Genomic DNA, 27,335 nt, shown 5'->3' with positions numbered 1-27,335 from the left:
GGTGATTGCAGAATTTTGACCAAAAGTGATATCCCGCGAAACCTTTGATGGGGTGATGCAACGGAGTTCTATAGTTTTGGTACGACTCTTGACTGTCTTCCTAAATCTTGCTCCTTCTTCTCCCTCTCCCTGTCGTTCAACCGAGCCTCCCACTCCCACACCTCCCCTGTGAACCTGCTCTTTTCCCACTTTTCATATATCTTCCTCCTCTCCTCTTCATTACCTGCCCCACACATGCTGCCCCAAACCTTCAACTGTTCTTTGAATCCGGGGTTTGGATCGCAAATCGGTCGCCCCTCACACAACTGCTCCAACGCCGCCTTGGGAGTCAATTCGTACTTCCACATCAGGTACGCGCAAACCATCGCCGCAGACCGTGATTTTCCCATTGCGCAATGGACAAAAACGCCTCCATCTTCCTTGTTGAGTGCCGAGTCGATGTATGCAACGGCATCCGGGAAGTATTGCAGGAGGTCTGTATTAGGGTGATCCTCTGAGCGGATGTGGAAATGTTTCAAATGTTGAAATTTCTCTTGGAGTAATGGATCGTAGTCTATTACTGAGAGGACGTGAGTTATGCCTGCTTTGTCTATCAGGTCGCCTTGGTACAAAGCGTAAAGACCGCCGATGTGGAGTTTGCCCGCTCGCGGGACGAGGTCGACCCATCCCATGCCTGTGTGTCCGGTGCTGCCGTGGAGAAGGAAGGACATATAGATGCGTCAGTGTGAAGGGATGAGAACAACAGTCAAGGTTCCTGATAGGAGACTTGGAAGATGGGCGAGATGGCGGGTCGTGCGACGGTAGTGCGAGCTGGCTGCGTTCACGGCGAAGAGTGAAGAGGGCGGAGAAAGTACCGAGGTACGATGATTACACTGCAGCTTCTTCGTCTCAAGCTCATTACCACACATGTTTTTAGACGTCTAGCTACCATTATAAGTGTCCTGGGGTGACGCCAAAAGCTCTTTATAGTGATAGAATGTCATGTTAGAAGTGCCGTTGATTATGGGTGCGAGGAGAGCGCCCCACGTGCGTCGAACGCTAGCGTAGGGTGATGTGCTGACTTCATATCTCCTCCTCTACAGGGTCTGATATCGAAAAGCGAAGCGCAAGTATGGGTCAACTCAGATGCCCAAGAAACCGAATTCAGGATCTTCGACAACAACTGCCAGAGCTTGATTGGAAGGCCACTACTGACGAGAACGATGAATGGATTTCATTTCGTAAACTTGAGGGAAGGAAACCGCAATTCCTAAAAGGTTCCAGGGGCAGACTAAGAGCCCGTTACCTATATTTCCGCTATTGTCGTCAGATTCTCAGGCTGGCTTGGGAGGTAGGAGCGAAGGCTGGTGGTAGTCTCCGCAGTCTCGGAGTGATTTCAGCGGCATTTACAATGCTCGTCTTTGTTATTAGGTCGATGGCTAAGTCTCTTATCGAAGTGATCTTCAATGACACGGGTTATTCTTAGTCGGTCTAAAGATGTAGCGTGATGACAAGGCAGATGTTGGTGATCAGGCGACGTGCAATTTGCTCGTGTTGTGCCGCTCCAGCGGAAGCGGAGTCTATCCCAAACGTACGGGTGGCACCCCGCAAACAACAGCACAGTGCCACGATACCGGCGACAAGGCAATGCGCGACAGCTGTACAACCTGAGACAGGAAAAATTGAGAGTAAAGTATGACGATGGGATACCAGGATTTTTCATGGGGAAACAAAGCACGTGGGGCGCGAGGGTCCTGCAGGGTGAGCCAATTATAGCCCCTAGCGGTTATCGATAGATGCAGGGTGGCGATAGCGGTGCGCAACACCAGGATCGTCAGGGCAGGCCAATGCAGGGCAGTTGATAGCTGACAGAAATTGTTTTTCGAGGGGTAAAACATGACGACTGTCTCATGAGTTTTACCGCGTGTGAGAGTGCTCGAGAGGGTGATGAAAGCAACGATTGTACGTGACGCCAACGCGCCAATGCAACCAATGCATTTAACACACGACACAAGCGGCTAGCCTTTCCGTGAGGTTGCGGGCTAGCGTGATCGTGTGTGGATGGTGCCCCGTATCTGCCCACGCCTCGGGCCACCCCTTCTTCAAAGAGAGTGTCGCCGCTCGCTCCTGCCTCCGTCCATCTCTTCCGTCCATCTTTCTTATCCCTCGGGACCACCTTCGCTTTACTAACCCGACAGCTTAATTCCTGGTTTCTTCAAACCTCACACTCGCTTGCCGAAACCGCGCCATCCCGTCTCAGGGGAACACACACGACGGATATTTCACGCGTGCACCCTTTGCCTCGCCGCACTGCACCCGGGACCCCTACACCTGCCGTTTCACCCAGCCAAGGCCAAAAGAGCGACCCACGACGAGTGAGGGAGACGTCGTGATACCATTGTCTTGATCGCGCCGCGACTCCACTTGCCGACGATAAAGTGCTTACACGACATCGAAGATCCCGCAAACGGTCCGAAGCCATGGTACGAAGTCTACTGTCCGCCGCCTTTGCGGCCACAATATTCGCAGGCACAGCGCTCGCAGGAGCAAAATGCACAAAAGATAGCCACTGCCCTCAGGACACTCCCTGCTGCTCTCGTACGTCCTGCCAAGGCGCATTGTGGTGAAAATGGTGCTAACAAGCGCGCAGTATACGGCGACTGCGGTGTCGGCGCTTTCTGCCTCGGTGGCTGCGACCCTCTCATGTCACACTCGTTCGACTCGTGCGTCCCCGGCCCTGTATGCAAATCTGGAACATATTCGCTAGACAGCCTGGACGATGTGCAGACCATCGACAAGTACCTGGGAGATGCATCCAAGATCAACTGGCAGTCGCAGGGCATGCCCACCATCTACACAGACCCCAAGACCAAGGAGAAATCCACCCTCTTGACCATGGCACAAGGCACAGTCGGAACACTTCTGGCCTCTACCTACTACGTTTGGTACGGCAAGATCTGCGCCAAGCTGAGCACAGCGCAGGGCAAGGGTGTTGTCACCGCCTTCATTCTCATGTCGGATGTCAAGGACGAGATTGATTTCGAGTGGGTTGGTGTAGACACAGGCCACGTACAGTCCAACTACTACTCGCAAGGTGTTACAGTGTGTAAGTAGTCCTACAATCCGCCCAAGTCCCATCGTACAAGACTAACACGAATCCAGACACCAACGGTGAAAACCTTACTGTACCTGACTCCAACACTGTTGAATCCATGCACGAATACTGCGTTGACTGGAAGGAAGACACCCTTACATGGACTATCAACGGCAAAACTCAACGCACCCTGGAGCGCGAATCGACATGGAACAAGACATCTGGTCGCTACTCCTACCCTCAGACACCTGCCCGCGTCATGCTCTCCCTCTGGCCCGCCGGTCTACCCACCAACGAAAAGGGAACAATCGACTGGGCAGGAGGTGAGATCGACTGGAACTCGCCCTACATGACCAACGGATACTACGCCGCCCGCTTCTCAGAAGTCACAGTCGACTGCTACGACCCACCAGAGGGAGCCCAGATCAAGGGCAAGAAGACGTACAAGTACACAGACGAAGCTGGCACCAACAACACCGTCGCCATCACCGACGATGTAGTCGTCCTGGGCTCGCTCATGGGCACAGGCGAGAACCCGGGTGAAGCCAAGGACAACGACGACTCAAAGGCTACCGATGTTGCCATGGTACCTGGTGGTAACCCTGGAGGCGGTGCCGGTCGAGAAGTCGAGCAGACCAGCACCGCTGCGAACCCGAACTCTCCCGCTGCCGAAACCGGTTCTTCTAGTGGTGCTACCGCTGAAGGCCAGTTCATTCAGGGTGGCTCCAGCATGGGTGCTGGATCCGTTGTCCAGCCTGGTCTGAGCCGTATGGGTGGCTCCGTCTTTGCCATTGTTGTCGCTATCGTCGGACTCATGGCGTTATAGACGCATGTCCTTTCCCGCTGCATCACGCCTTTTTCATGTCTGCCAGTCTTTGCGGTTTTTGGAGTTCGATACCTTGCCTTGCAATTTTTGTTTACTGGGGAAAATGGGGGCCTCGTTGTCATGTTGTGCATAGTGCATGCAATTCCTTTTTGTCTGTGACAGTCTTCCTGCCACATCCTGTTTCCTTCTAGATTCGTTGCATATGCTCAATACAATCCGAAATGTAATAGTCTTCTAACAGCTTGTCAACATGCAATGCACGGAAGATCTTGAATTGGTTTTGGCTTCGATTATGGGGCGTGAGGAAAGTATCAGAGGCCAGAACGAACTGGAAAGAGCAGGCGAAGATCATACACGGCTTGATACTAAAGCAAGGTTCAGATCCGAAAAAGACAATGAAACGATAATATCACTCTGCAGTGCTCGATGCAGTGCAGCAGTGGCACGGTGAGCTAGTCCATTTCCGTCACTGCCGCATCATGTACAGGTAGCAGCCAGCCGTTACGGAAGGTCCATTGGTTCTCCCGGGAACTACATGCATGCCCCGCGCGAATGTGGATATGGGTACAACAATTCTCCACACAACTGCCGGAACGGTATTCGAGGTCAGGGTACCTGTAAGCGCTACACAATGGCGGTCCAGTAGTATTGGGCTTATGCTGACTATAGTGGAGTTTTCCTGCGAGCATTATATTACCATGTCGATGACTATAGCCTCGCAAGATGGGCTTATTGGGAACATCGAGCTGGGCAAGACTTGTCTAGTACCAGTCTTTGCATCATATCTGCTTGGCTGATGGGATGGTTTTAAACCCGGTACGCGTCCTGATTGCTAAAGGACTTTGCGTCCTGAGACACTACTGTGACCTGCGCTTCTGTTACTTTTGAGGAATCACCCTGCAGTTATTTTGCAATTCTTTCTCGTCACCATGTCTCTTGCGTTCTATGCTTTGCTGGCCGCCTTGGTAGCCGTAGCTGCCTATAGCCTACGTAAAGTCGGTCGAAGGCCAGCAGGTTACCCTCCAGGGCCACCGACACTGCCCATTATAGGAAACCTGCATCTGATGCCAAAGGGGAAGCCGCATCTCCAATTTCAGAAGTGGGCTGAAGAATACGGGCCAGTGTACTCACTCATCCTCGGTACAAAGGTCATGATCGTATTGTCGTCGGATCAGGCTGTAAAGGATCTGTTGGACAAGCGCAGTAGTATATACTCGTCGCGTCCGGATCTGTATTTGAGTAACATTGTGAGCGGCGCGTCTGAAGTAAGCGGTGGATTACGAATGCTGCTTATGGTAAGTCACTTTGAGACAATCACTTGATCAGAAGGCTCATTGAAGTAGCCTTACGGAGATACATGGCGCATGATCCGGAAGATCGTGCACAACAACCTCAACATCAAGGCAGCCAGGACATACGTTCCATACCAAGAGTTAGAGAACAAGGCCATGCTCGTGGGGTTCTTGGATAGTCCAAATCTCTTCACCGACCACATCCGTCGCTACACCAACTCATTGACCACGCAAATGATTTTTGGTTTTCGTACTATAAGTATTGATGATCCCAAGTTAAAGCAGCTCTATTCAGTAAGTTCATCCATCTCCAAGAACCTTCTGCTCATATATCTAACAAAGCTATCTCTAGGGATTCGAGAAGTTCTCAGAAATTTCGGGCAAGACAACAGCTGCCCTTCTCGATCTCTTCCCAGTACTCAGAGCATTACCTGACTGGGCGCTTCCTTTGCGAAAATACGCAAGAAACCTTCACGAGAAGGAGTGCGAGCTATACATTGGCCACTGGCTCAACGTGAAGAAAGCCATCAAAAATGGAACATCGAAACCATGCTTTTGTCTCGATTTAGTGCGAGCACAAGACGAAGAGAACTTCTCAGATGCCCTTGCTGCTTACGTGAGTGGTTCGTTGCTGGAGGCAGGATCGGACACCACTGCTGCAACGCTCATCGGCTGTAAGTAAACTGTACCCAACCTCCATACATTCTAGAGCCTACACTGACTCATACACCCAAAAGTCATTCAAGCAATGATTCTCTTCCCAGAGGTTGCAAAAGCTGCTCGCGAAGAGCTTGATCGCGTTTGCGGCGATCGTTTCCCGACATTGGACGACGCGCCAAATCTGCCTTATGTCCGCGGCTGCGTAAAAGAAAGTATGCGCTGGATGCCCACTGCCATCCTTGGTGTCCCGCACGCCGTGATCCGCGACGATGAATACATGGGGTATACGATTCCCAAAAACGCAGGCGTAATGTGGAATGTTTGGGCCATACATAACGACCCTACGCGGCATGCTGAGCCCCGCAAGTTCGATCCGCAGCGATATGCGAATGATAGCCAGACTGCGGCTGAGGCGGCGAACAATTCAGATGCGAGTAAGCGGGATCATTTTCTTTTTGGGGCGGGGAGGAGGTTGTGTCAGGGTATGCATATTGCGGAGCGGTCGTTATTTTTGGCAATCTCGAGACTGCTCTGGGCGTTTGAGTTTGAGCCGGGTAAGGGTGAGCATGGCGAGGTGGAGTTACCCGATGCAGATGACCTGACAGAGGGCATGTTGGTGCAGCCAAAACCGTTCAAGGCGAACATTGTTCCGAGGGATGAGGAGAAGGCGAGGGTTTTGAGGGAAGAATGGGATAAGATGGGGAGCTTGCTGGGTGAGGATGAGCAGTGGAAAGTGCTGCCTGAGGGGTTGATTTGGAAGGAGTATGATAATGCTGCGAAGACGGCATAAACTTTGAGAGTATATTCGTATCTAGAGAGGCTTATGCTTCGTTATTTTTCCAAAGAAATTCTGCACGGCACTTGGTACCTAGTTGGGTTAGCTAGTGAATGCTCAATCCTGGCTGAACACGGCTACTTACACTCCATATCATCACAGCCGCCGTCCTTGAGTATTCGTACACCGCACTCAGGGCAGGGTTGAGTAATACTACCGATGACCCTCAGCGCTTCGTCTTCCTCATCAACGTGACCTTTGATGCGCAGTTGATATGCTTTGCACGATTCTCCTCGATGATACGGTCGATCGCAGGGTACGCAGGACAGTGCTCCGCACTTGCGACATTTACAAATGTCCGTTGTATCTGGTTCTTCTTTGGCTGTTTTGCTTTCATCATCATCTGGCGTCTCCCCATGCACTTGTCCCTCATCACAAGACGAAGCTTGACACCAACGCCATCCTGGTGTGTTGTTGCCGATATGAATACGCTCAACTTTCTCGAAACGCGCAAACATGTTCTCGGAAGCAGCAGTCTTGATGTCGTCAGCCTTCATGATAGCAGGACATTCTGGACAGCGGATGCCAAATGTCTTGTTATCGTCTCCACCTATTCTTACGTTCGCGTCCTCGATCTGTGTGTCTACGTATCTCTTAAGACATGAATTACAGGTGTTTATGAGATGCTCGCATTCAGCAGAAGGGTTGAAGTCAGCAAAGTGACGCTCGTGCTTGGTTTCGCCACATGTAAGGCAATGGTAGCGGGCAACCTTCTTCTTCCTAGGAGTATGGGGATCTCTTTTTCTAATTCGTTTCCCCATAATCAGTCGATTTTATGGTATAGTAGTAGTGTGAGTGCGTGGGGATTCACGATACCAAGAAAGGATCGTTGTTAGCAAAGAATTTCGGAGTTTCTTACAATCTGGGAACATACTTATACAAAGAGGAGGAAGTTTCCGAAGAGACAAGGATGCGGAGAGAAAGTTACAGCTCGTTCTCGTTGAGCGCGATAAACCTCTCCAACCTCTAGATGGGCCAGAGCGAACCTTCGTATGAAAGACACTGCAAACCCCTGACAATATAGAGGAAGTTAGAGTTTTCTTAAGAGCCGTGTAGTAATGAATAGAATATAATAGACATCATCACCCAAGCTTTGACATATATTCTCCACATTTCAGGGTAGCCGGCGAGAGTCGCAGTGCTAGAGATTTATATTTCTTGTTATCTTAATCCATAAATCATCTCTCAGGGTTCCTATCAATCCACGCTGTATTTCCGAGTTTCCCCGAGAATGGGTACTGGAACACCTTCTCCAGAGTAGAGTACGGCTCATATTGCTTTCGGTCCATAACAATACTGACATTGCTCGCTAGCCGAGCAGTTTCATTCCACCCAGGTCCGTAGTCCTTGTACTCCGCCATCGTGGTATTGAAGTTCACTCTCTTATCCGTGGTACCCCACTCAATGTATCCATTCGGCTGGATAGAATCATCAAGATAGCAGTTTGCGAAGATAGAGCGATGTTGGGAGTTCCAAGGGCGACCGAGCGCGCATTTTCCGGTTATGGAGAGGGATGAGTTGGCTTTCTTTACGTCGGAGTCGTGGATGTAGACGCCGTATTTGTTGACAAAAGTTGTGTTCGTGCCCTTCCATGCTGTGATGCCGCCGCCGCAACTGCGAAGGGAGACGAGACTAGATTGGATCCATGCTGTGCCGAAGCCATAGAAGAAGTCTGTTTGTCCGGCGATTTCATTCTTGTAGAAGTATGCATTTCCTAGTTTGCCAACGTAGACGGTGTCTTGGTACGAGTAGAATCCGCAGTAGTAGAAGCCTGTGTTCGCGTAGCTTACTGAGACTGCCAGTGCCGGGCCGGCCGAGTAAGGCGCGTACAAATTGCTGAAGTCTATGTTGTACGCGCGGAAATCGGAGTTGCCGAATGGCGTATCTGCTGGTACGGGATTGCCAGTCGGTCCTGAGCCGGTCGTACTTGCGTTGAAAGTTGGCGCGACCGTGAGGACAGAAGTGTATGCGTTATCTAGCGTAGATAGGCCTGCTCCGGTAGCGTTACGCCATATAACGTTTACAGTGTTCTGGCTTTGATCGTTTGGGGCTTTTGTCTGACCAAACAGATAAACGGGGCCAGGCCGAGTGACGTTTACTTGCTCGGTATAGTTTCCAGGAAGAATCAGGATGTGATGTGGTGTCGTATCGTTTGGCAAGCTCAGCACTGCGGACTGAATGGTAGAGAAGTTCCGCCCAGGGCCCACGAGAATTGTGTTCTTAGGGCAACCGTCTAGTGGCTTCTTGGTCGGGTACTGGCATGCCTTCCGGTTTATCGTAGATATGGCAGCGCATGCCTCGAATAGGCCAAGGAGAAGAGTAGCCCAGTGCATGGTGATGAACCGAGACGTCTCGAGATGACCAGAATTGTGAAGAAAGCTTATCCTCGTGTCGGCGAGTGAGGAAGCTTGGCCGGCTCTTTATATCAGCCCAGTGTATCCTGTATGTCCAGGGTTAGGTCTCAAGATACCCATGATGCAGCATACCTGGTTGCCGGTGTGCCATTTAGCACCATTATCAGCCGCAAGTACGCCTCTAGTATCAATTATCCGTTCGATGCCTCCAATCAGCGTTACTTTTCAGTACAGCGAACGCGGGGAGTATCCACATGGAGAAATCCGGAGAACGTGGGGAAGAGGAGGAACATTATCCACCAATTAGCCCGAACACTAACGAGCCTCGGAAATGATCTCATGTCATCAAAACAGCCGACAGGCCGAGTTCTGGAGAGGGAATGAAGACCCAGCGTTGAGATTCGGAAGCCGTTGTGTTTATATGATCTATGCCGTCCATGAGGCTTTCGTGGCGTCGGTCAAGCTTCGGTGCAGGTCTTGCTGAAGCTTATTCTCGGATGACTCGATGACGCGTCCTTACCATGAACACAACGCAGCATACAGTAGAGTTATCGTGTCTACCTCAGGGAACGTGTGCATGGGGTGTATGTAAATCGAGTGTTGATGCATAGCTGTGCTGCAAGTGTAATGACGCGAGAGTCATTCCTTCGCCAAGGCTGGCTTCTTACTAACGGAAGCTCTTGACGATATCAATATCGCAACGCAAACGGTGACGAAGACTAATGAAGGTCGGAATTTTGGTTCAATACTGTGAACTTGAAATTTAGCTCATACTATGTCAGAGATGAGCCAGCTCGTGGTGTTGAAGAGGAGTGAGCTTCTAGTGCTACCTGAATTTGGCGCTAGAAAGGAAAATATGGGTCACTGGAGACGCGAAGGCCCGCCGACAGCTCTCCGCCCACAACTGCATCGTCAACCATCATCTTTCTCGACAACTGAGCATCTAGAACTTATCGCCACAATTTGCGCACTTCTTTTTTTCGATCTAGAAGCTAGCGACATCGTGATTGCCAGCAGCCGTTGATTCTGCGCTTCGGAAGCCTCCATGAGATCTAGCCTCACTATACGGGGCGTCATCTTTGCCATGTGCACTTCATAGGATTCCCCTGGCGTTCCTGAAAAGCCACAGCTATCGCGAATATGAGCCAAGTTGGAAGCAGAAGTACGCGCCAAGTGCTTTGGTGTTAGGCTAATAATGCCCAGCGATCACGACATCGCTCTTGACCTTTATGCGCATCGTTGAGAGGATCTACCAAGACAATCGAACCAACCATTTGCTTCACCTTCCTGTTCAGGGTTCTTGGAACTGGTCAGCTCTGAACACCACAAGCAACTCAAGCCTCGTTATGTTACAGCGCCTGCTGATCGCGACATGGTAGGAGTGTATTCGCAATTAATTTCGCGTGGCATGCTACAACGATGTTATCGCGCCATTACAGAAGGCTATATGACCCTACAAGACCCCGGCTATCTAGTGGTTGTCAGTCGCTCGCACAACTTCTGTCTAGAGGCCATCGGCGGTACTTCGATCACCAAACTGACGCGAGCTAAGGGTGCTCTTAGCAAAGGCTAAGCATGACCGCGATTCCTGACGACGACGCAAAGGTTGCGCGGTACACAAACGACGAGACCTCACCCCCACCGCCTGTTTACGAAGATGGTAGTGTACAGGAAGACAATGCTTATGTGTACGATGACTCTCAGAAGCTAGGCTACACAGCCACGGTTTTCGTGATCCTGAATAAGATGATCGGTACCGGCAGTACGTATTCACCACGCATATTCGCTCGAGTATCTGCTTAACGGTGTACAGTCTTCTCTACTCCTTCCGGTATCTTCGCTGTGACGGGCTCTGTCGGCGTATCACTCTTCCTTTGGATTATTGGCGGTGTTCTCACGTTTTGTGGGCTCAGTAGGTCGGATCTCGGTTTGTAACTGAACAAGTCGCGTTAATGCTGTGGCAGGTGTTTTTTTGGAGTTTGGACTTGCGATCCCACGTTCAGGTGGCGAAAAGAACTATCTGGAGCGCGTCTATCGTCATCCTAAGTATCTCGCAACATGCGTTCTTGCATCGCAAATGCTTTTGCTCGGCTTCTCGTCCGGTAACTCCTTGGCGTTCGGACGCTACGTACTATTCGCTTCTGGCTCGGAAGCACCCGATGGTTGGGCGGCGCGTGGCATAGCAATTGCTTGCGTGACCTTTTCTGTCGGCCTCCATGCGACATTTCCAAAATGGGGCATCCGTCTCTTCAGCGTCCTCGGCGTCTTCAAGGTCTTCATTCTCCTCTTCATCGTCTTTTCGGGCTTCGCTGCCCTGGCCGGCCATCTGAAGATAGAGCAACCGCACAATTTCGACAATGCATTCAGACTAGAAGTTGGTGATGGCTACGGTGGCGGTGGCTCCTACGAATACTGTCAAGCTCTGCTTCGTATCGTCTACTCGTACAAAGGTTGGGAAAACGCCAACTATGTGTTGGGCGAAATACGAAACCCGAAGAAAACCCTGGCTTGGTCAGCACCGCTAGCAATTGGCGGAACTACCATCCTGTATGTCCTCGCGAATGTGGCTTACTTTGCTGCGATTCCCAAATCCGACCTTGCAAAGAGTGAGGTCATCGTGGCTGGTCTCTTCTTCCGCAATGTCTTCGGCAACAGCGCTGGGGCGCGAAGTCTCCCGGCTTTTGTAGCCCTTAGCAACTTGGGCAATGTGCTCGCAGTTAGTTTTGCCCACTCGCGGCTTAACCAAGAATTCGCGAAGGAGGGCCTGCTACCATGGAGCCGATTCTGGTAAGTTTTGATTGCGAGATGCACATGAAACATACACTGACTTCGCCCCTTTACTTCTACAGGGCATCAAACAAGCCATTCAACGCGCCTGCAACGGCGTTGTTTCTCCACTGGCTAATTACAGTCATCGTGCTTGTTGCACCTCCTGCTGGTCCTGCGTACAACTTCATCACCGATTTGTATACCTATCCCGGCGCATGGATCAACGGTTTCGTCACCGCCGGTCTGATCTACTTACACTACAACAAACGTGAGCGCTGGGAATCGCCATGGCATACCTATCTTCCCGTTGCCGTTCTTTACTTGGCTGTAAACATCTTCCTCGCGCTTGTCCCCTTTATTCCTCCGGATGGCGACTGGAACGCAGATGGCTACCCATACTACGTGTTTCCGATTGTTGGTGTTAGCGTCCTGCTTCTGGGTGGATTCTACTGGGTATGCTGGACGAAAATCTGGCCGAAACTTGGTGGATACAAGATCGTCAGTGAACGCTACGAAGATGCGCAAGGCAACGAGCATGTGAAGTATGTCAAGTTATACACGAAGCACGATTGAGGACCACATAGGAAGTTGGTTCTCGATGTGTTCTTATCTGGGTTGATTCTACCGTAGCCATCGAACTGTTATAAGTAGTGTGGTCTGTGCATGCACCGCTGTCATTCAGGCTATCCATACTCCATTCACTTGTGGACGATCTTCAACTTCCTTGGTGCATAACTCCCGATGATCATAGCAGGCGAAAGAATGTCAAGCAATCTGGATGCTGTTTTATGAGGCAGAGGCAGAGACACTAAAGATTCCAGCTTAAATCGCAGTGTTTCTACAAAGGACTCTAGTAAGCGTATTGTGGTGACGCGACCTCAGGCAAATGTGGGGCCAGTTTATCCGGAAACGCGTTCCAACGCGCAGCGCGTTCAACACTCCGCGTTCAACACCGATTTCCATCTCACAAGCTAGGCCAAGTGTTCTCAATGCTGCCAGCGAATTCATGCAAATGTCATACTCCCGACACCCTGATGATTCGACATGTGGATCCCCTCGCACCTAGTTCTGTGCCCTTATGTGGCGTATCCGGGATAGGCAAAGGCTAGGCCTCCAACCGCCCAACCTGGAAAATATCCCTTTCCTGCTTCACCGTCCCAGGCAGCTTCATGCTGCCTGAGCTAGCGCATCAACGACTCTTGCAGTTCCAGAACGTGGTAGTCAATTCTATTTCTTTAAAGGGCTCCGGTTTTCCAACTCCTGTTTTACACACTTCGAACAAACCCGGCTGGACATTACGACTCTTTACTCGCTCAATGACGACGACGGCTGAGACTTCTAGCAAACCGAAGAATGAGTATCCCGGGCTTGGACTTCCTCTTCGTAACTGGGAATGGCGAAACTACGGCTTCTATCCCATTGGCTCCCATAGCAACTGCTATGGAAGCGACTCGGATATCATCACCGTTCGGGAGCTCGCTATGATGGACATTATGGAGAAGCTTACCGACAAAGTCGATTGGCACAAGAAGGTGTTCGATGACGCTATCATCGCTAAGTGGCGTAAGGAGGCCCTCTCCATTCCCGATGATCACTTTTGGCAACTGGCCGTTGGTGCGAAGAGACAGCGTTGGACCCATGACGATAATCGACTCGAGCTTCACAACGATTGGTGCAATCGCGAGTTGGAGAATATTCTAGACGAGGATACATTTAACACTGTACGTTACTTCTTGCCCAAGTCTCGATCTCATTACTCATCTTGAGCAGTGTGTTCAAGAGCTTCGTAGCAAAGCCAAGTATTTCGAGCAGTCGGGCATTATTCCATCTCTGGATGCGTGCGCCTCTGTGGCAAAATCTGACACGCTTGTGACGAGCGAGCTACACGCAAGTCTGCGCAAGGCCTTTGACGAGCTGAAGTCGGACCACGCTGCTTCTCCTGACTGGCATCCAAATTCGGATGATATGGTGCAGGATCTAGTACATCCATCCATGTATCCATTAGTGTACGGCCGAAGTTGTGGCTTTAGCGAAGAGCACGTCGGTGTGGCGAACGCCATCGAGTGCTGGGCTGGCAAGGGCGAGATCATTCCACAAGAACCCCCTGTTGAACTTTCAGACAGCGACCGCTACACTAACATTCCGCCTGAGTATTGGTCGAATACGTATCAATGGCTGCCAGCCAACGTCGCTTTCCAGAATGATGGCACTGTTAAATTCACCAGCTACATCAACAATCTGCACCCTACGAAATGTTCCGAAATATACCGTACCATCGAGAAGCTGGTCGAAACATCGCTACCTCTGTGGGATCAGTGCTTGAGACTGGCAGTCGGCTATCACAAGTTTGAAGGCGCCGGCCGTATGGATACCCGCACAGGTAAACCCGATAACCCTGAGTAAGTTCGTCAAACATTTGACACTTTTGCAGCTGCTAACCTACTGCTTTGGTAGCGATGAGAATGAGGAGAACTGGATTCCTGATCATAAGGAAGCGTGTGCTGATGCAGAGGTCAGCGAAGAACAGTTGAGGGATTATGACTACGACCCTGAATATTACGAAACTGAGGAGGAGCGTGCAGAAGCTATGTTGGAAGCCAAGTGGCAGGCTGTCCGCAAACCTCGCTTGCATCCAATTCCCTTCAATAACGTATCTTACATCCCACAATCAGGTAAGCGTCTTGCTGACAGGTATCGCGATTCGGGACTCCAGATCATTGTCAAGATGGCGTCGATCGAGCTCACGCCCGAGAAGCCTGAATTTCCCGTAGGCGGATGGCATATCGAGGGGCAAATGAACGAGCACATCTGCGCCACAGCTCTCTACTACTTGGACAGCGAGAACATCACCGACAACAGCCTTTCGTTCCGTATGCAGACTTCATATCACATAAACGATGACAATGACTACCCCGTTGGACAAGGCGCCTATCATTGGATGGAGGCGGTGTATGGCACCAACTTGGGTGGCGGCGGCTCGCCATGTTTGCAGAATTATGGAAACGTCCAGACGCGTCAAGGAAGGCTGTTGGCCTTTCCCAATGTCTTGTAAGTTGATTCTGATCATGCTCGAATGTGGGCCTTGACTAATGCTTGCAACAGCCAACACCGCGTTTCACCTTTCAAGCTCATCGATCCCACAAAGCCCGGTCATCGTCGCTTCATCGCACTATGGCTTGTCGATCCCACAAAACGCATCATCTCGACAGCAAACGTCCCACCTCAACAGATGAACTGGTACGTCGATTCGCTCCTTGGATCGAACAACAGGGCACGTGGAGAAGCATTGTCAAAGCTACCCCCAGAACTCATAAACCTGTTCGCGGAGAAAGGATTTGCTAGTGTCTCTGCAGCTAGAGAAGCTCAACTTCCTGAGGAGCTTATGGACTTCGTGCGCAAATATTTCGATGATGGCAAGCACTCGCTTCCCATGAGTTCTGAAGAAGCGAGTGAACATCGTAAGAAGCTGATGCGGGAAAGGAGCGCATTCGTCCAGACCTCAGGAAAAGGATGGCAGAGGCCAAGTTACAACTTCTGTGAACATTGAGTCATATGTATCACTTAATAAGAAACTGAATTGTAGCAACAACATATTTTCTTATGCTCTAGAACCTGTCGAATCTGCTGATATGCAATCCCTTCTGTCTATAGCTTTCCTGTTAGACGTGAGGTCATTGGGATCACTATCGGAGTACCTCACCCCATTCGTTTTCACGGACACGATTTCTTCGTCATTGCACGGGGTATAGGAGATTACACCGATAATGTTCCTCTTAAGCTTGACAACCCGCCGCATCGCGACATCGCCATGCTGCCAGCTTCGGGCTACCTCGTCATGACTTATGCAATGTCACATTGGTATGTTTTCCTCTTCATTTGCAATCAAATCGCTGTACTAACATCTACACAGGCTGGCACATATCCGAAGGATTTGCGATGCAGTTCGTGGAGCAGTATGACAAGATTGCAGGGTTGACCGACCATGATGCGTTGAAGAGCAACTGTGATGGCTGGAAGGCTCATAGCCAGTCTGGATATCTTGCAGGATGATTCTGGCGTGTGAGGAATAGGCTACTTGGTGCGCACCGGCGCGTGTAGGCGTTGTAGCGTTCTTGCCCTCTCAACCCTCTTTTTAGCCTGATCATAAACCTTGGATAAGCCTGTGGGCGGAGTTTTGTTCGCTTCGAATTAACTCTTTTGTTCTACAATTGGTTGCGTGATTCCTCGCGATGTTCTGCTTACAGAGCAAAGAAGCCGACCCCGCCTTAGGGGCGTGCGCGGGACTGTACCTAGGTAATCTAGCTCCACCACAAATCCGTGCCATCTCCATGATAAGTCCGATTTGACTCGGCCAATCATCCGGAGCACAATCGTCATTCCCCAGTCAGCCGCGTTTGAGCGACTTCCAACGCGCATGCCGCGTCGCGTAGCATAGTCATCTATAGTCATCAGCAGCAAGCATGCTCCAGAAGACCGCAACCCGCGGATCTGCGCTATCTCTGGCTACCTAAGCTCTGGGTGTCTATGAGAAAATTTCCTCCAATGCGCCGATGGCAAAGAGGGCACCGCAAATATTGACAGGGGGACAGTCCCACAACGAGTAGTGGGATAGGTAATGGACCTGTATCTTACAGAAGAATGACGCACCAAAGAATTGCCTTAGATCTACGAGTACGCGTCGAGAATGACTTCATCACGACAATTACAAGCCTGGAATATTTGCATAAAAATGGCGCCCATTCTCCAGCAGGAAAGCTCTATCACAGACAATCATAGACAGCACTTTTGTACATACAAAAATGGCTTCCGTATGTGTGCACCTTGATGTTGGTTACATCGTAGCTAACGGACCTATTGCAGCAAAACACCGATGCGCCAGTATATACTCTGGCTGAAGGTAAAGCCCTCGTATGTGATTCTTGAGTCAGTCGCTCACAAGCATGTAGGACGTCCTGTTCAAGATCCAACAGCCCAGACGGTACTTCGAGGCTCGCCGCTCAAAGGTGGTGGTCTCGCTCTACTCTCAGACACTCAGCTCATTGAGACGCTTGCGCACTTTCCCCGCGAAAGGATACCAGAGAGGTATGTTGATAACGCACGATCTAATACATGCTTCATACGTTGACGCTTTGCAGAGTTGTACATGCAAAGGCTGCAGGAGCATGGGGAGAGTTTGAAGTCACTCACGACATTTCGCACATCACATCCGCCAACTTCCTGAACAAGATCGGAAAGAAGATCAAAGTCCTAGCTCGTATCTCTACCGTCGCTGGATCGAAGGGATCTTCAGACACCGTCCGCGACATCCGAGGATGGGCACTGAAGTTCTTCACCGACGAGGGAAACTGGGATATGGTTGGAGATGACCTACCCGTCTTCTTCATCCGCGATCCCGTGAAATTTCCATTTCTAAATCGCTCCCATCAAGCACACCCGCAGACACATGTCCCGGACTCTACTATGTTCTGGGACTTCCACAACAATAACCAGGTAGGTTCACTCATCACATCAGAGTCACACCTTTAATACGTCCTGTCATCTACTCAACTCAGTCTAACGATGTCTAGGAAGGAATGCATGCGCTCATGCAATTATTTGGCAACCGAGGCGTGCCGGAATCTCTGCGAAACATCACCGGCTACGGTGTCCACACTTTCAAATTCGGCAAACCTGAAGATAGATCTTTCAAATACGTAAAGATCCACTTCAAGCCTGATGCCGGCAACGTTACTATGAAGTCTGCAGATGCAGCGCGACTTGCAGGCGAAGAGCCAGATTACCATGTTAAGGACATGTTCAATGCGATCGAGAATGGTGACTTTCCCACTGGACCATGATGCTCCAGGTTATGGATCCCAAAGAGGCGGAAAACTACCGCTGGAATATTTTCGATGCTACTAGGATCTGGCCGCACGCGGACTACCCGCCCATTCCAGTCGGCAAACTCACGCTAAACAAGAATCCCGCGAACTACCACCAAGATGTTGAGCAAGCGGCTTTCTCGCCAAGCACGTTAGTACCTGGCATTGGTCCATCAGCAGACATCATGCTTCAAGCAAGAATGTTCAGCTACCCAGACGCGGCCCGTTACCGTGTTGGTCCAAATTACCAACAACTGCCATGCAACAGGGCCAAGAACGTTTACAGCCCCTACCAACGCGACGGTCCTATGAGGATGGATGGAAACTATGGTGCCGACCCCGACTACGTCCGCTCCTCATTTCGTAAGATTCAGTCCGGCCCACCGGATGTTGCGCACGACAAGTGGGTTGGTGAAGTGAGCTCGTATACATCCGAGGTCACGGATGAGGATTTCGAGCAGCCGCGCAATCTGTGGGCGTTGTGCAAGAAGTGGGGCGATGACCAGATCTTCATTGACAACTTGAGCGGACATATGAAGAAGGCGTTGCCGCAGGTGCAGAGGGAATCGATCAGTAAGTTGCTTCGTGAGACACTACCTCGAGAACTTATAAGCTAACGACAAGTAGAAATGTTTGCCAAGGTCGACAAAGAGATTGGTGAGAGGCTCGAGAAGGCATTGGGTGATTCGCTGTCCATGAAGAATGTGGACCATGCATACGCGACGTATGGCCTGCAACCAACACTCGGCGGTGGATACTAGAGCAACACTGGTAACAACTAGTGATATATGAGATAATTATTCATTTCGTTTACTTCGTTTGTCGTCATGACCAACTTTCAGATGTTGGTATCGCTAGAATATCAAACCTTTCAGATCAAACCCTCAAGCTCGCTACGTTATCCTTCAAGAAATTATATGTATCACTTCTGAAGTCATCGTTCAGGTAGCTGTTGCTGTTCGCGCCAAAGTTCACCAACTTCTTGCTTTCACTCCACCTTGGCCAGTTCATCAGTCCACTTCCCTCATTGGGATCCAAGTTGTAGATGAAGGAGTAATAGTAACCCCTGATAGACTTGGCGGCGTTGTTTGGCAAGATACCATTGAAGACTTGAAGGATATCCGAGCCATGGAATGTCCCTAGGATAGGCGTGCCATAATCGTACGTCGCAAGGTAGGACCATGACGGCACACTAGGGCTGACTTGCGCAGCGACTTCTAGAAAAACGCGACGTGTAAGAGTGAATGTCACGTCGCCGAGGATAGCGGAAATGCGCTTGAACTGCGGGTAGTAGTTGTTGAGGAGGCCAGTTCGGAAAGGTGATCCGTCCTCCGTGATAGTTTGGTAACTGCCAACCAATTGTTGAACTTGCGCTGGCGAAGCATTGTTGAAGAAGATAGTTGAGAGATACGTCGTGACCTCACTGGTGGTGGTAAGATTCGAAGTGAAAAGGCCAAAAAGGGTACCCTCATCCTCTTGGTCGCCAACAATGAAGGGCACCTTGGCGTACTTTCCAGCCTTGACAAGGGCATCGGGGGATGCTGTTAGGGCTTTTCCATCTGGTCGTGGTAGATAGGAAAGATTGACTGTAAAGTAGCTCAAGATACCAGGAACAGTATTTGCGGCATTGAGGAATTTCGTGTATGGAACTGTACGGAGGCATGCCAAAGTATCGGCGGAGCCAGCGCATCCAGCTGCTTCGACAACCTGTGGTGGTTAGCAATGGTCCTCCGTTTTCTCCAATAAGAATAAGAACTCACTCTATTGTAGATAGCCTGACCCTTGGGGCAGTCCACGGGATCGGCTGGCACTATCGAGCCCGAGTTCATGATACCAGCTCTGAAGAGGGGCTTCCCCTTGTAGCTATTGTCGCCGTCGTACAGCATCATCTGATCTAGTACAGAAATAGCACCTGCACTCTCACCCCAGATTGTCACCTTCTCGGGATCACCTCCAAATGCAGCTATGTTTTCTGCGACCCACTGTAGGCCCAGCCTTTGGTCGAGAAGCCCCAGGTTGGCTGAACCATCTTCCAACACCTCTTTTCCGGGCATGAAGCCAAACCCGCCCACGCGGTAGTTTACCGCAACAAAGACGATGGGCTTGCCTTGAGCAACCGACTCGGCTACAAGACTGGCTCCGTCGTACATTGCAGTAGATCCAAGTTCGAAACCACCACCGAATATCCAGAATAGTACGGGAAGTTTGGCGTCAGCCTTTGTACCAGCTGGCCGCTGAACATTGACAGTGAGGCAGTCTTCTCCGGCATTGGTAACGGTTTGAAGGAGTGGCAGATTCAATATGGTTCCTAGAACGTTGGTTGGAATGTTCCTCTCGTCTATGCTGAAGAAGAATTGTGGGCATGCTTTCGGAATGCCAGTGCCATCGACTTTTCCTAGGGAGGAAGTCAATGGCTGAGGTGGTTTCAGTCGCAGCTGATCAATCGGAGGCTGTGCATATGGTATGCCTTTGAAAGATTCAACATTCGCGATGCTGGTGCCAGCAACCGTAGCTTGAGGTGAAGGAGCAATAACGGTGGGATTTGCACGCCTTTCCAGAGGTGCTGGGACTGCAAGAGCCAAAGGAATCAATGGTAGGAGTATTGTGAGCTTCATGTTGAGGTGAGTATGTGTTTGACTCCTGTTGTTCGAACCAAACGAAGATTTCGCTCTTGAAGACTGCTTCTACTAACACTATCCAACACGCGATACTTAACCATCTCGGTAGAGCAGATGTCACAAGCCAGGAACAGCTTTTCTCGCAACGAACCTCGGACGGTACCCACGTCGACTACGTCCGGTCGATGAATTAATCGGGAAGAATAAACACGAGCTCGATGTACTCCGTGGCTGCAGATATACCCATGCTCCAATAACATCTTGCCGGATTTTTGGGTCGCAGATCGCACTCCTTATGGTGGAAGTGAGCTCTGACAGCCTTGTAAGAATGATGTGGTGTGTAGAGGTAATCAATTTCGACCTATCAGAAAACGTAATTGAAAAACTCGGCCAGGGGAAAGAGCCTGAATAGGCTTGGGCTCTTGGTAGCTGACTCCCGGCGCCTATCCACTAGGTGGTGGATCATGAGGTGTCGGCGCATTTAGCGGACGAGTCGCACGACACAGATCATGCCTAGGTAATTTTTAGTTTTGTAACGACGCGAGTCTTTGCAAACATCGCCCGTCTGGTCTTTCCTTTCGGCATCTTCAACGGCAATCGATTTGACTCAAATACAACATCCGCCAAATGCGTACTGCAAAGGCGCCTGGTTTAGGATCTCAATGCCAAGGGTGATGTAAACTGCCGAGACGCAGACGGATGCATTTTCCCGGTACATGGTGTATCGACTGAATCGTCGTCTTCGATCTGTCCGGAGACCAGCCGGAAGTCGTTGGCTCGTATTCTGTTGACGGAGATGCTGCCATTCATGGGTGATTACTTGGTACCGCGTGGACAGAATGCGGGGTATTCAAGATGGATTTCCCCACGATTTCGGCCAATCTATCGCCCAATGCATTCCTCTTCGACGCCTCGCTGACCACAGCAGAACCTCGGTGCGCCGTAAAGTTTGCGCAACATCAGATTACATGTGAGAATGTTAAGGGTGGTCTGGAGGACTCAGCGAGCTACGTCAATCTCGGTATACCTAGGCACAGCCTGGTGGCCGATCGCTTTGAAGCCAACAATAGCTCTTGGCACTAGTGGAGCGTATTCTCCGTATTGAACAGTCTCACAAATCGTGGTCAACGGGAGTTGCCGTGGCATCGGTAGAGAGGTGCGCTCCCCGAGATCGGGTGAGAGGATCAGAACAAATGACTTGTTGTGGTCGGCATGCACTCCGAAAGCTCAGTGAAGGAGCAAAGAAAGATCGAAAAGAGTGCTCTCAATTTTCCGATATCGAGAGCGCGCACACTGGTGGTGAGATGGATGTTCAAAGCTTTGATGCGTAGAGATCGTGTTGGGATTAGAAGCTAGTGCAGTGTTACTAAGCCATACATTCAATTGGAAGAGCCCTCAAACTTTACTTGCGATCAGGACTTTCTGGATCTTATCACAACATGCCTACAACCGCGATTGGGTTATCCGAGAGGCCTTCGTGCTAAATCATTCTAGAATGGCACACAGATGAAATCAGGCTGCCTTTGGAGTTGATTCCACCATGTCAGCCTCGTCTCCGCTCTCCACTCGCTATTTTCGGCATGACAGTTCAGCCGCACGACAGTACATGGATGCGATCGTCGCATGCTGCCATCCCGCCACCAATGAGCATAGAAAATTTTCATTCCTGAGATGATTGTGCAAGATTATGCATTGTGTCAAGATCTGGGTAAAGAGCGGGCCTTAAGGATAAATGCACTTTGGGATCGTTCGGTGTCCTGTTCTGTTCTGGAATCCGCGGAGGCGCCATGCAAGCTTTCGCTACGAGCGCGGGCCGCTTTTTCTACGCGGTGTTAAATAGCGTTCCTACGTCGGGTTCACAGCACTTCTCGAAGCCTTATGGAACATGTCAGGGCTACTCTACATTTACGAGCTGAAAGAGCTTGAAGTCCTTGCGATAGCAGGCACAAGTCGGCTCTTGCATAGATCCAATCATGAGCAATGATCGCGTCCTGTGCTTGCAAGCGCGTAATCAATCCCCCTGTTGTTGGGGGCCTGAAAAGTACAAGCAGATATCCTCTTTAATTTTCCTTCAACGCGCTTTTTCACCGCCACAATCACGATGCCAGTCGTGATCGAGCCTCTTCGCATTCAATGCCAATGTATCGGGTTTTCTGAATGGATCTCGTTGTTCACTTTGTGTCTAGCTCCTTTGATCGCCGTAAGTTGTTCTCAAGTCGTGCTTTTCCAGCAACGAAATACTAACGGTTGTCCCGCTTCAGCATCTCATATCCGGGACGCCTACGACGTCGTATCTTACTGATCGACGCCCTAAGTGGTACGATCGGTTGTGTAGCTATAATCCAACATCCATCATCTGGAGATACGCTGCGATCACCGATCGGCGCATTCGTGCGATTCAGTGGAGTCGCCGTGACCTAGCAGCTACCAATGCGATATTCTGGACCTCGGATGGATGGAATGGTGGGGAAGAGATGGTCACGAGCTCTGCTACGTACTGCTTGCGTTATCCAGAGAGTACCCGTGTTGAAATACTCTCGTTGACGATGTTGAAGACTGTCATCACAACACTTCAGGGTGCATCAGCATTCTACATACTCGTTGGTAGTGTTGCTGGGGTTGCACTTCCTGGTGTTGCTATTGGGTTCGGCGTAGACACTCTCTTCTTCCCTCTGTCCATATTGGGTTGTTTGCGATTGTGTGCTGCCGCTTGGCTTACGGACGACTTTGTTTACCAGGGAAGCGGATTGCGAGATACCTCATTCACGGAGTCAGCAGGGCCTGTTCGTCAGAGTACTATGGCCAAATACGATGACATCGAACTCGATCATCCCCCGAGAGCGTTGGACCCGCTGATAACGATGCCATCAGAGACATCCAGGTTCCGGTCAGTAATGTTTCTGTCGGAACTGCATTGAAAACAAATACTGACTTTGTACACTCCCGTTTAGATCTCCTGCAAACTCATGGAGAAGCCGTTTTTTTCGCATCACCTTCCTGCTTGTGTTCGGCGGCGTCTGGATAATAGCTCTTTTCATCATCACCCCGGCCCTAGCTCCAGCAGACACGTATGGCTACACGATGACAACGTTCCTTCTCGGGGTGTTCTACTTCATCTTCATTACCATATCACTAATCTTGTACACCTTCTATTTCTTTCGTGGTCAGACTACAACCACGATCATACCCTGCGTCTCCAGCATGTGGTACAGGCTCTACAGTGTTCTTCTCACCGGCTTTGTGATGGCTCTCGTCATCATTGCAAGCCTCGAAACGAACAAAGATCCCAGCGGTGTATATACGAGTGCGAATATGGGAACCAGAAATTCATGCGTAAAAGTAACCCAGGGGTGGGAATTGCCAATGGGCAGCCGGTGGGTAGGACTTGCAACGGAGTGGGACCTTGGAGGGAGCTGGTTGTCGCGGAATAAAACTAGCCTACCGGTCAAGGGCTTGCAAGAAACGGGGCCTTTTGCGCAGAAAGAATTCTGGTTGTAAGTCATATCCCTGTGCGAACTGTTTGGAACATACACTGACTTCGTACGCTCACTTGTTTAGGTACAATTTTACGGGCTATTGCTTCGGAAATATGAACGATATGTAATAGATCGCGTCGGTGCTACGCTTGTTGGTGCGGTCCACGGCCTCATCAGCTGCTTGCTACCAGAAGTACTACATGCTTCAAAAATAATGTTATATCGAATAAATGTGTGTGCATCTTGGAGGACTTTTTGATGATGAATTGAAACGGGCTAGCGTCATGACGTAATGGCACCTGGGCCGAAACGGTCCCCCAAATCGGCTGGTCGTGCTAATGTTCGTTTGTGCGCTTCAGCTACACAACAACCGTGACGGTGCCCTTGACCAGCCCTCTTCTGTCGCGCATGGTAGAAGGCTTATGATGCCGAATTCTGCCTGAATCAGCGCAAGACCCCACTATCCTGCCGAGGACTCTTGGACTAGCTATTGATGACCTCTAACTACTAACAACCCCACGTCTACACACGCGGCTTGCAGTAACCATGCCGAAATCCACAGACATTCCCTCGTTCGCTGCGTCGCAGCTCACGCTCCTCGATGCCGAGCTTCAAGCCGAGCTGTCCGAAACAAACGCGCTTCTCGCCTCGCACACGCCTACCGCCCTCTCACGCGCCGGCCTCGCCATCCTGAACCTTAATGTGTCTTCTATACGGACAGGGCTGGGCGGCAAGACCGTGGTCGAGCTTGGGTTAGATTCGGCAGTTGTGGCTAAAGGCGAGAAGCCCGATATCCCGGAGCACGGCATACGTGTGGGTGATATAGTCGCGGTCCAGGACCAGCCTAGCGGGAGCGCAAAGAAGACGGAAAAGAAAGAGCTAGAGAAGAAGGGTGCCGAGGGGGTCGTATTACGGGTGCGAAGGGAGAATATAGAGATCGTGTTGGACAAAGAGGATGCAGATGTGCCTACTGGCGGCAAGCTATGGATGTTAGTCTACACGTCGTGGACGGTTGTGTTATACACGACAAGGCTGATATATGTACTAGAGTCAAATTGGCCAACGACGTCACCTACAAAAGGTACGTCTTTTCTAAATACATTCTTTCTGTAGCTACTTCGACTTATGCATGATAGGATGAACCAAACGATGAGCAGACTACAGAAGCTTGGAGATCAAGAGTACACCCCCTTCATGCGCGTACTCTTTGGCCAAGCATCGCCTACACCTTTACCTTCAGATCTGAATGATCCGTCAAACCCTCTTCACAATCTCGAATGGAACGATCCAGGGCTCAATGACAGCCAGAAAGAGGCGATTAAATTTGCGCTGGCTTCGCGAGAAGTCGCGCTAATCCATGGTCCTCCTGGGACAGGCAAGACACACACTCTTATCGAGCTGATCTTACAGTTGCTCAAGCAGAAGCTCCGTCTGCTAGTATGTGGTCCATCCAATATATCTGTAGACAATATCGTCGAGCGACTGGCCTCCCACAAGGTACCTATGGTGCGCCTAGGACATCCGGCACGCCTATTACCATCCGTTCTGAACCACTCACTTGATGTCCTTACACGAACATCAGAAGCGGCTGCCTTGGTCCAAGACGTCCGCAAGGAAATGGACGAAAAGCAATCGTCTATTCGCAAGACACGCAACGCCAAGGAACGCCGTCAGATCTATACCGAGCTAAAGGAGCTTCGACAAGAGTACAGAGAGCGAGAAAAGGGATGCGTGAACAACCTCGTAACTGGCAGTAAAGTCGTCCTCGCGACGCTACATGGCGCAGGAGGCTTTCATCTCAAGGGCCAAGAGTTCGACGTCGTCATCGTAGACGAAGCCAGTCAGGCTTTGGAAGCGCAATGCTGGGTGCCTCTGCTGTGGGTCAAGGCAAATAAGCTAGTGTTGGCCGGTGACCATCTACAATTACCACCTACTATCAAATCTCTCAACTCAAAGCAAACAAAAGTGGCCAAGAAAGATGCCAAGAAGAGTACCGGTAAGGATACCCGAGCTGGGGAAGACAACGCAGAAAAGGCCGATGGCAAGCCGATCGATGGCATGACGCTAGAGACAACGCTTTTCGACCGGCTACTAGCTTTACATGGCCCGTCGATCAAGCGTATGCTAACGACGCAATACCGCATGCATGAGAAGATCATGCGATTTCCGTCCGATGAGCTATACGACTCGAAACTTATTGCAGCCGATTTCGTCAAGGATCGTTTGCTGAAAGATTTGAAGTACGATGTCGAAGACACTGAAGATACGCAAGAACCGCTAGTCTTCTGGGATACACAAGGCGGCGACTTCCCTGAGAAGCTCGAAGATGAAGGTGTAATAGGCAAGGGCGGAAAAGGCATGAGTCTCGGCGATAGTAAATCTAACGAAGCAGAGGCGGCATTGGTGAAGATGCACGTCGGTAATCTGATCAATGCTGGTGTGAAAGCGGAAGACATTGCGGTGGTTACGCCATACAATGCGCAGGTACGCGTCTCTCTCACCCTTGTTCAACTTTCGTGCGCATAGGGCATCAACCCGGACATCCATGTAGATTGTGGGGTTTGACCGTTGACGTTGGTAGCTCGCATTGCTCGCTGGAATGCTCAAAGAAGCATATCCTGGCATCGAACTAGGATCCGTCGACGGGTTCCAAGGCCGCGAGAAAGAAGCTGTCATCGTCAGTACGGTACGGAGCAACCCGGAGCATGAGGTGGGCTTCTTGGGCGAGAAGAGACGGCTCAACGGTACGTCAACGTCAATCCTACCGACTCGCCGCAATATCGACGCATGAACTTGCGGCTGCAAGTGTGTGCGACGGGCTAATGAAGGACGCAGTTGCAATGACACGCCCAAAGCGACATCTTTGTGTGATAGGAGACTCGGACACAATAAGCAAGTACGTCCACATTCCATTCCCAATCCATGCCCCCCGCAACGCTCGCCTTCCGTGTTGGTCGCACAATTGATCCCCCTCCTCGTCATCGCATATTTCGGTCATACCCGAGAACGTGGGCGTCGGGACATGTTCTTTGCGAATAAGCAAATCTGAAACCCACGTAACTCGAAACTGCCGTGACACGCTCCCCTGCTATATCACACGGGAACTCGTCGTCACCCACACTCAGACCACACCCTCGGCATCCTGATATACGGCGGAGGATTCCTATACGCTTGCCATGGAAAAAGTGGCTTGCATTGTTACTGACTTGGTGAATTCATAGGGGGTCCAAATTCCTGAAGGCCTGGATGCAACACCTAGAAGACCACGCCGATCTCAGATACCCAAACTTGGCAGACGTTTACGTGGACCAAGAGAAGGGCGGATGAGGGGTATGAGTAAGCGAGGCTGTGACAATGCGTTGTCGCCACGGACTCCCAAACAAACAGTGTCGGAGTTGTGGTTCGCTACTGGGTTGGAGTGAGTGTGGGGAGGAGATGGTCTCAGCGCTAAGCTAGCTGACCGGGATGTTGATCACCCGGGGATGTTGATCACTCACAAATCTCAGCACTCCCACACAAAACACGTGTTTATTTTCTTAACGTAGCTATAATTGCCACTCCGTACACATAG

At 50.6% G+C, this 27,335-nt stretch overlaps 9 protein-coding genes across 9 annotated transcripts; 6 read left to right on the top strand and 3 right to left on the bottom strand.

The window, feature by feature from the left end:
* Positions 1 to 68: 68 nt before the first annotated feature.
* On the bottom strand, positions 69 to 710 carry J4E82_010455 (uncharacterized protein; the record flags this gene model as incomplete). The annotated part of the gene is made up of 1 exon (XM_051736667.1): positions 69 to 710. One exon carries the CDS (start codon positions 708 to 710, stop codon positions 69 to 71), a length of 642 nt encoding a protein of 213 aa, XP_051583571.1.
* Positions 711 to 2,459: 1,749 nt separating this feature from the next.
* Positions 2,460 to 3,899, top strand: J4E82_010454 (uncharacterized protein; the record flags this gene model as incomplete). The annotated part of the gene is made up of 3 exons (XM_051736666.1): positions 2,460 to 2,577; positions 2,630 to 3,085; positions 3,142 to 3,899. The coding sequence occupies 3 exons, from the start codon at positions 2,460 to 2,462 to the stop codon at positions 3,897 to 3,899; spliced, it is 1,332 nt and encodes a 443-aa protein (XP_051583570.1).
* Positions 3,900 to 4,828: 929 nt separating this feature from the next.
* On the top strand, positions 4,829 to 6,641 carry J4E82_010453 (uncharacterized protein; the record flags this gene model as incomplete). Its single annotated transcript, XM_051736665.1, has 4 exons — positions 4,829 to 5,194; positions 5,243 to 5,485; positions 5,544 to 5,865; positions 5,929 to 6,641. 4 exons carry the CDS (start codon positions 4,829 to 4,831, stop codon positions 6,639 to 6,641), a joined length of 1,644 nt encoding a protein of 547 aa, XP_051583569.1.
* Positions 6,642 to 7,864: 1,223 nt separating this feature from the next.
* On the bottom strand, positions 7,865 to 9,019 carry J4E82_010452 (uncharacterized protein; the record flags this gene model as incomplete). The annotated part of the gene is made up of 1 exon (XM_051736664.1): positions 7,865 to 9,019. One exon carries the CDS (start codon positions 9,017 to 9,019, stop codon positions 7,865 to 7,867), a length of 1,155 nt encoding a protein of 384 aa, XP_051583568.1.
* A 1,429-nt stretch (positions 9,020 to 10,448) lies between these two features.
* J4E82_010451 (uncharacterized protein) lies at positions 10,449 to 12,382 on the top strand (the record flags this gene model as incomplete). The annotated part of the gene is made up of 5 exons (XM_051736663.1): positions 10,449 to 10,520; positions 10,604 to 10,802; positions 10,854 to 10,952; positions 11,005 to 11,827; positions 11,890 to 12,382. 5 exons carry the CDS (start codon positions 10,449 to 10,451, stop codon positions 12,380 to 12,382), a joined length of 1,686 nt encoding a protein of 561 aa, XP_051583567.1.
* A 743-nt stretch (positions 12,383 to 13,125) lies between these two features.
* On the top strand, positions 13,126 to 15,356 carry J4E82_010450 (uncharacterized protein; the record flags this gene model as incomplete). Its single annotated transcript, XM_051736662.1, has 4 exons — positions 13,126 to 13,530; positions 13,580 to 14,208; positions 14,264 to 14,857; positions 14,912 to 15,356. The coding sequence occupies 4 exons, from the start codon at positions 13,126 to 13,128 to the stop codon at positions 15,354 to 15,356; spliced, it is 2,073 nt and encodes a 690-aa protein (XP_051583566.1).
* A 1,252-nt stretch (positions 15,357 to 16,608) lies between these two features.
* J4E82_010449 (uncharacterized protein) lies at positions 16,609 to 18,431 on the top strand (the record flags this gene model as incomplete). The annotated part of the gene is made up of 7 exons (XM_051736661.1): positions 16,609 to 16,617; positions 16,670 to 16,706; positions 16,756 to 16,891; positions 16,945 to 17,299; positions 17,377 to 17,592; positions 17,655 to 18,243; positions 18,298 to 18,431. 7 exons carry the CDS (start codon positions 16,609 to 16,611, stop codon positions 18,429 to 18,431), a joined length of 1,476 nt encoding a protein of 491 aa, XP_051583565.1.
* Positions 18,432 to 18,546: 115 nt separating this feature from the next.
* Positions 18,547 to 20,285, bottom strand: J4E82_010448 (uncharacterized protein; the record flags this gene model as incomplete). Its single annotated transcript, XM_051736660.1, has 2 exons — positions 18,547 to 19,377; positions 19,431 to 20,285. 2 exons carry the CDS (start codon positions 20,283 to 20,285, stop codon positions 18,547 to 18,549), a joined length of 1,686 nt encoding a protein of 561 aa, XP_051583564.1.
* A 4,025-nt stretch (positions 20,286 to 24,310) lies between these two features.
* On the top strand, positions 24,311 to 26,730 carry J4E82_010447 (uncharacterized protein; the record flags this gene model as incomplete). The annotated part of the gene is made up of 5 exons (XM_051736659.1): positions 24,311 to 24,753; positions 24,813 to 24,845; positions 24,901 to 26,248; positions 26,346 to 26,508; positions 26,600 to 26,730. 5 exons carry the CDS (start codon positions 24,311 to 24,313, stop codon positions 26,728 to 26,730), a joined length of 2,118 nt encoding a protein of 705 aa, XP_051583563.1.
* Between the last annotated feature and the right edge of the window lie 605 nt (positions 26,731 to 27,335).

The sequence above is a fragment of the Alternaria postmessia genome, assembly GCF_024291825.1.
Source record: "Alternaria postmessia strain BMP 2775 chromosome Unknown scaffold_127, whole genome shotgun sequence".
Taxonomy (NCBI): Eukaryota; Fungi; Ascomycota; class Dothideomycetes; order Pleosporales; family Pleosporaceae; genus Alternaria; species Alternaria postmessia.
The sequence above is the reverse complement of the archived record's forward strand: the minus strand, read 5'-3'. Positions and strand labels throughout refer to the sequence as shown.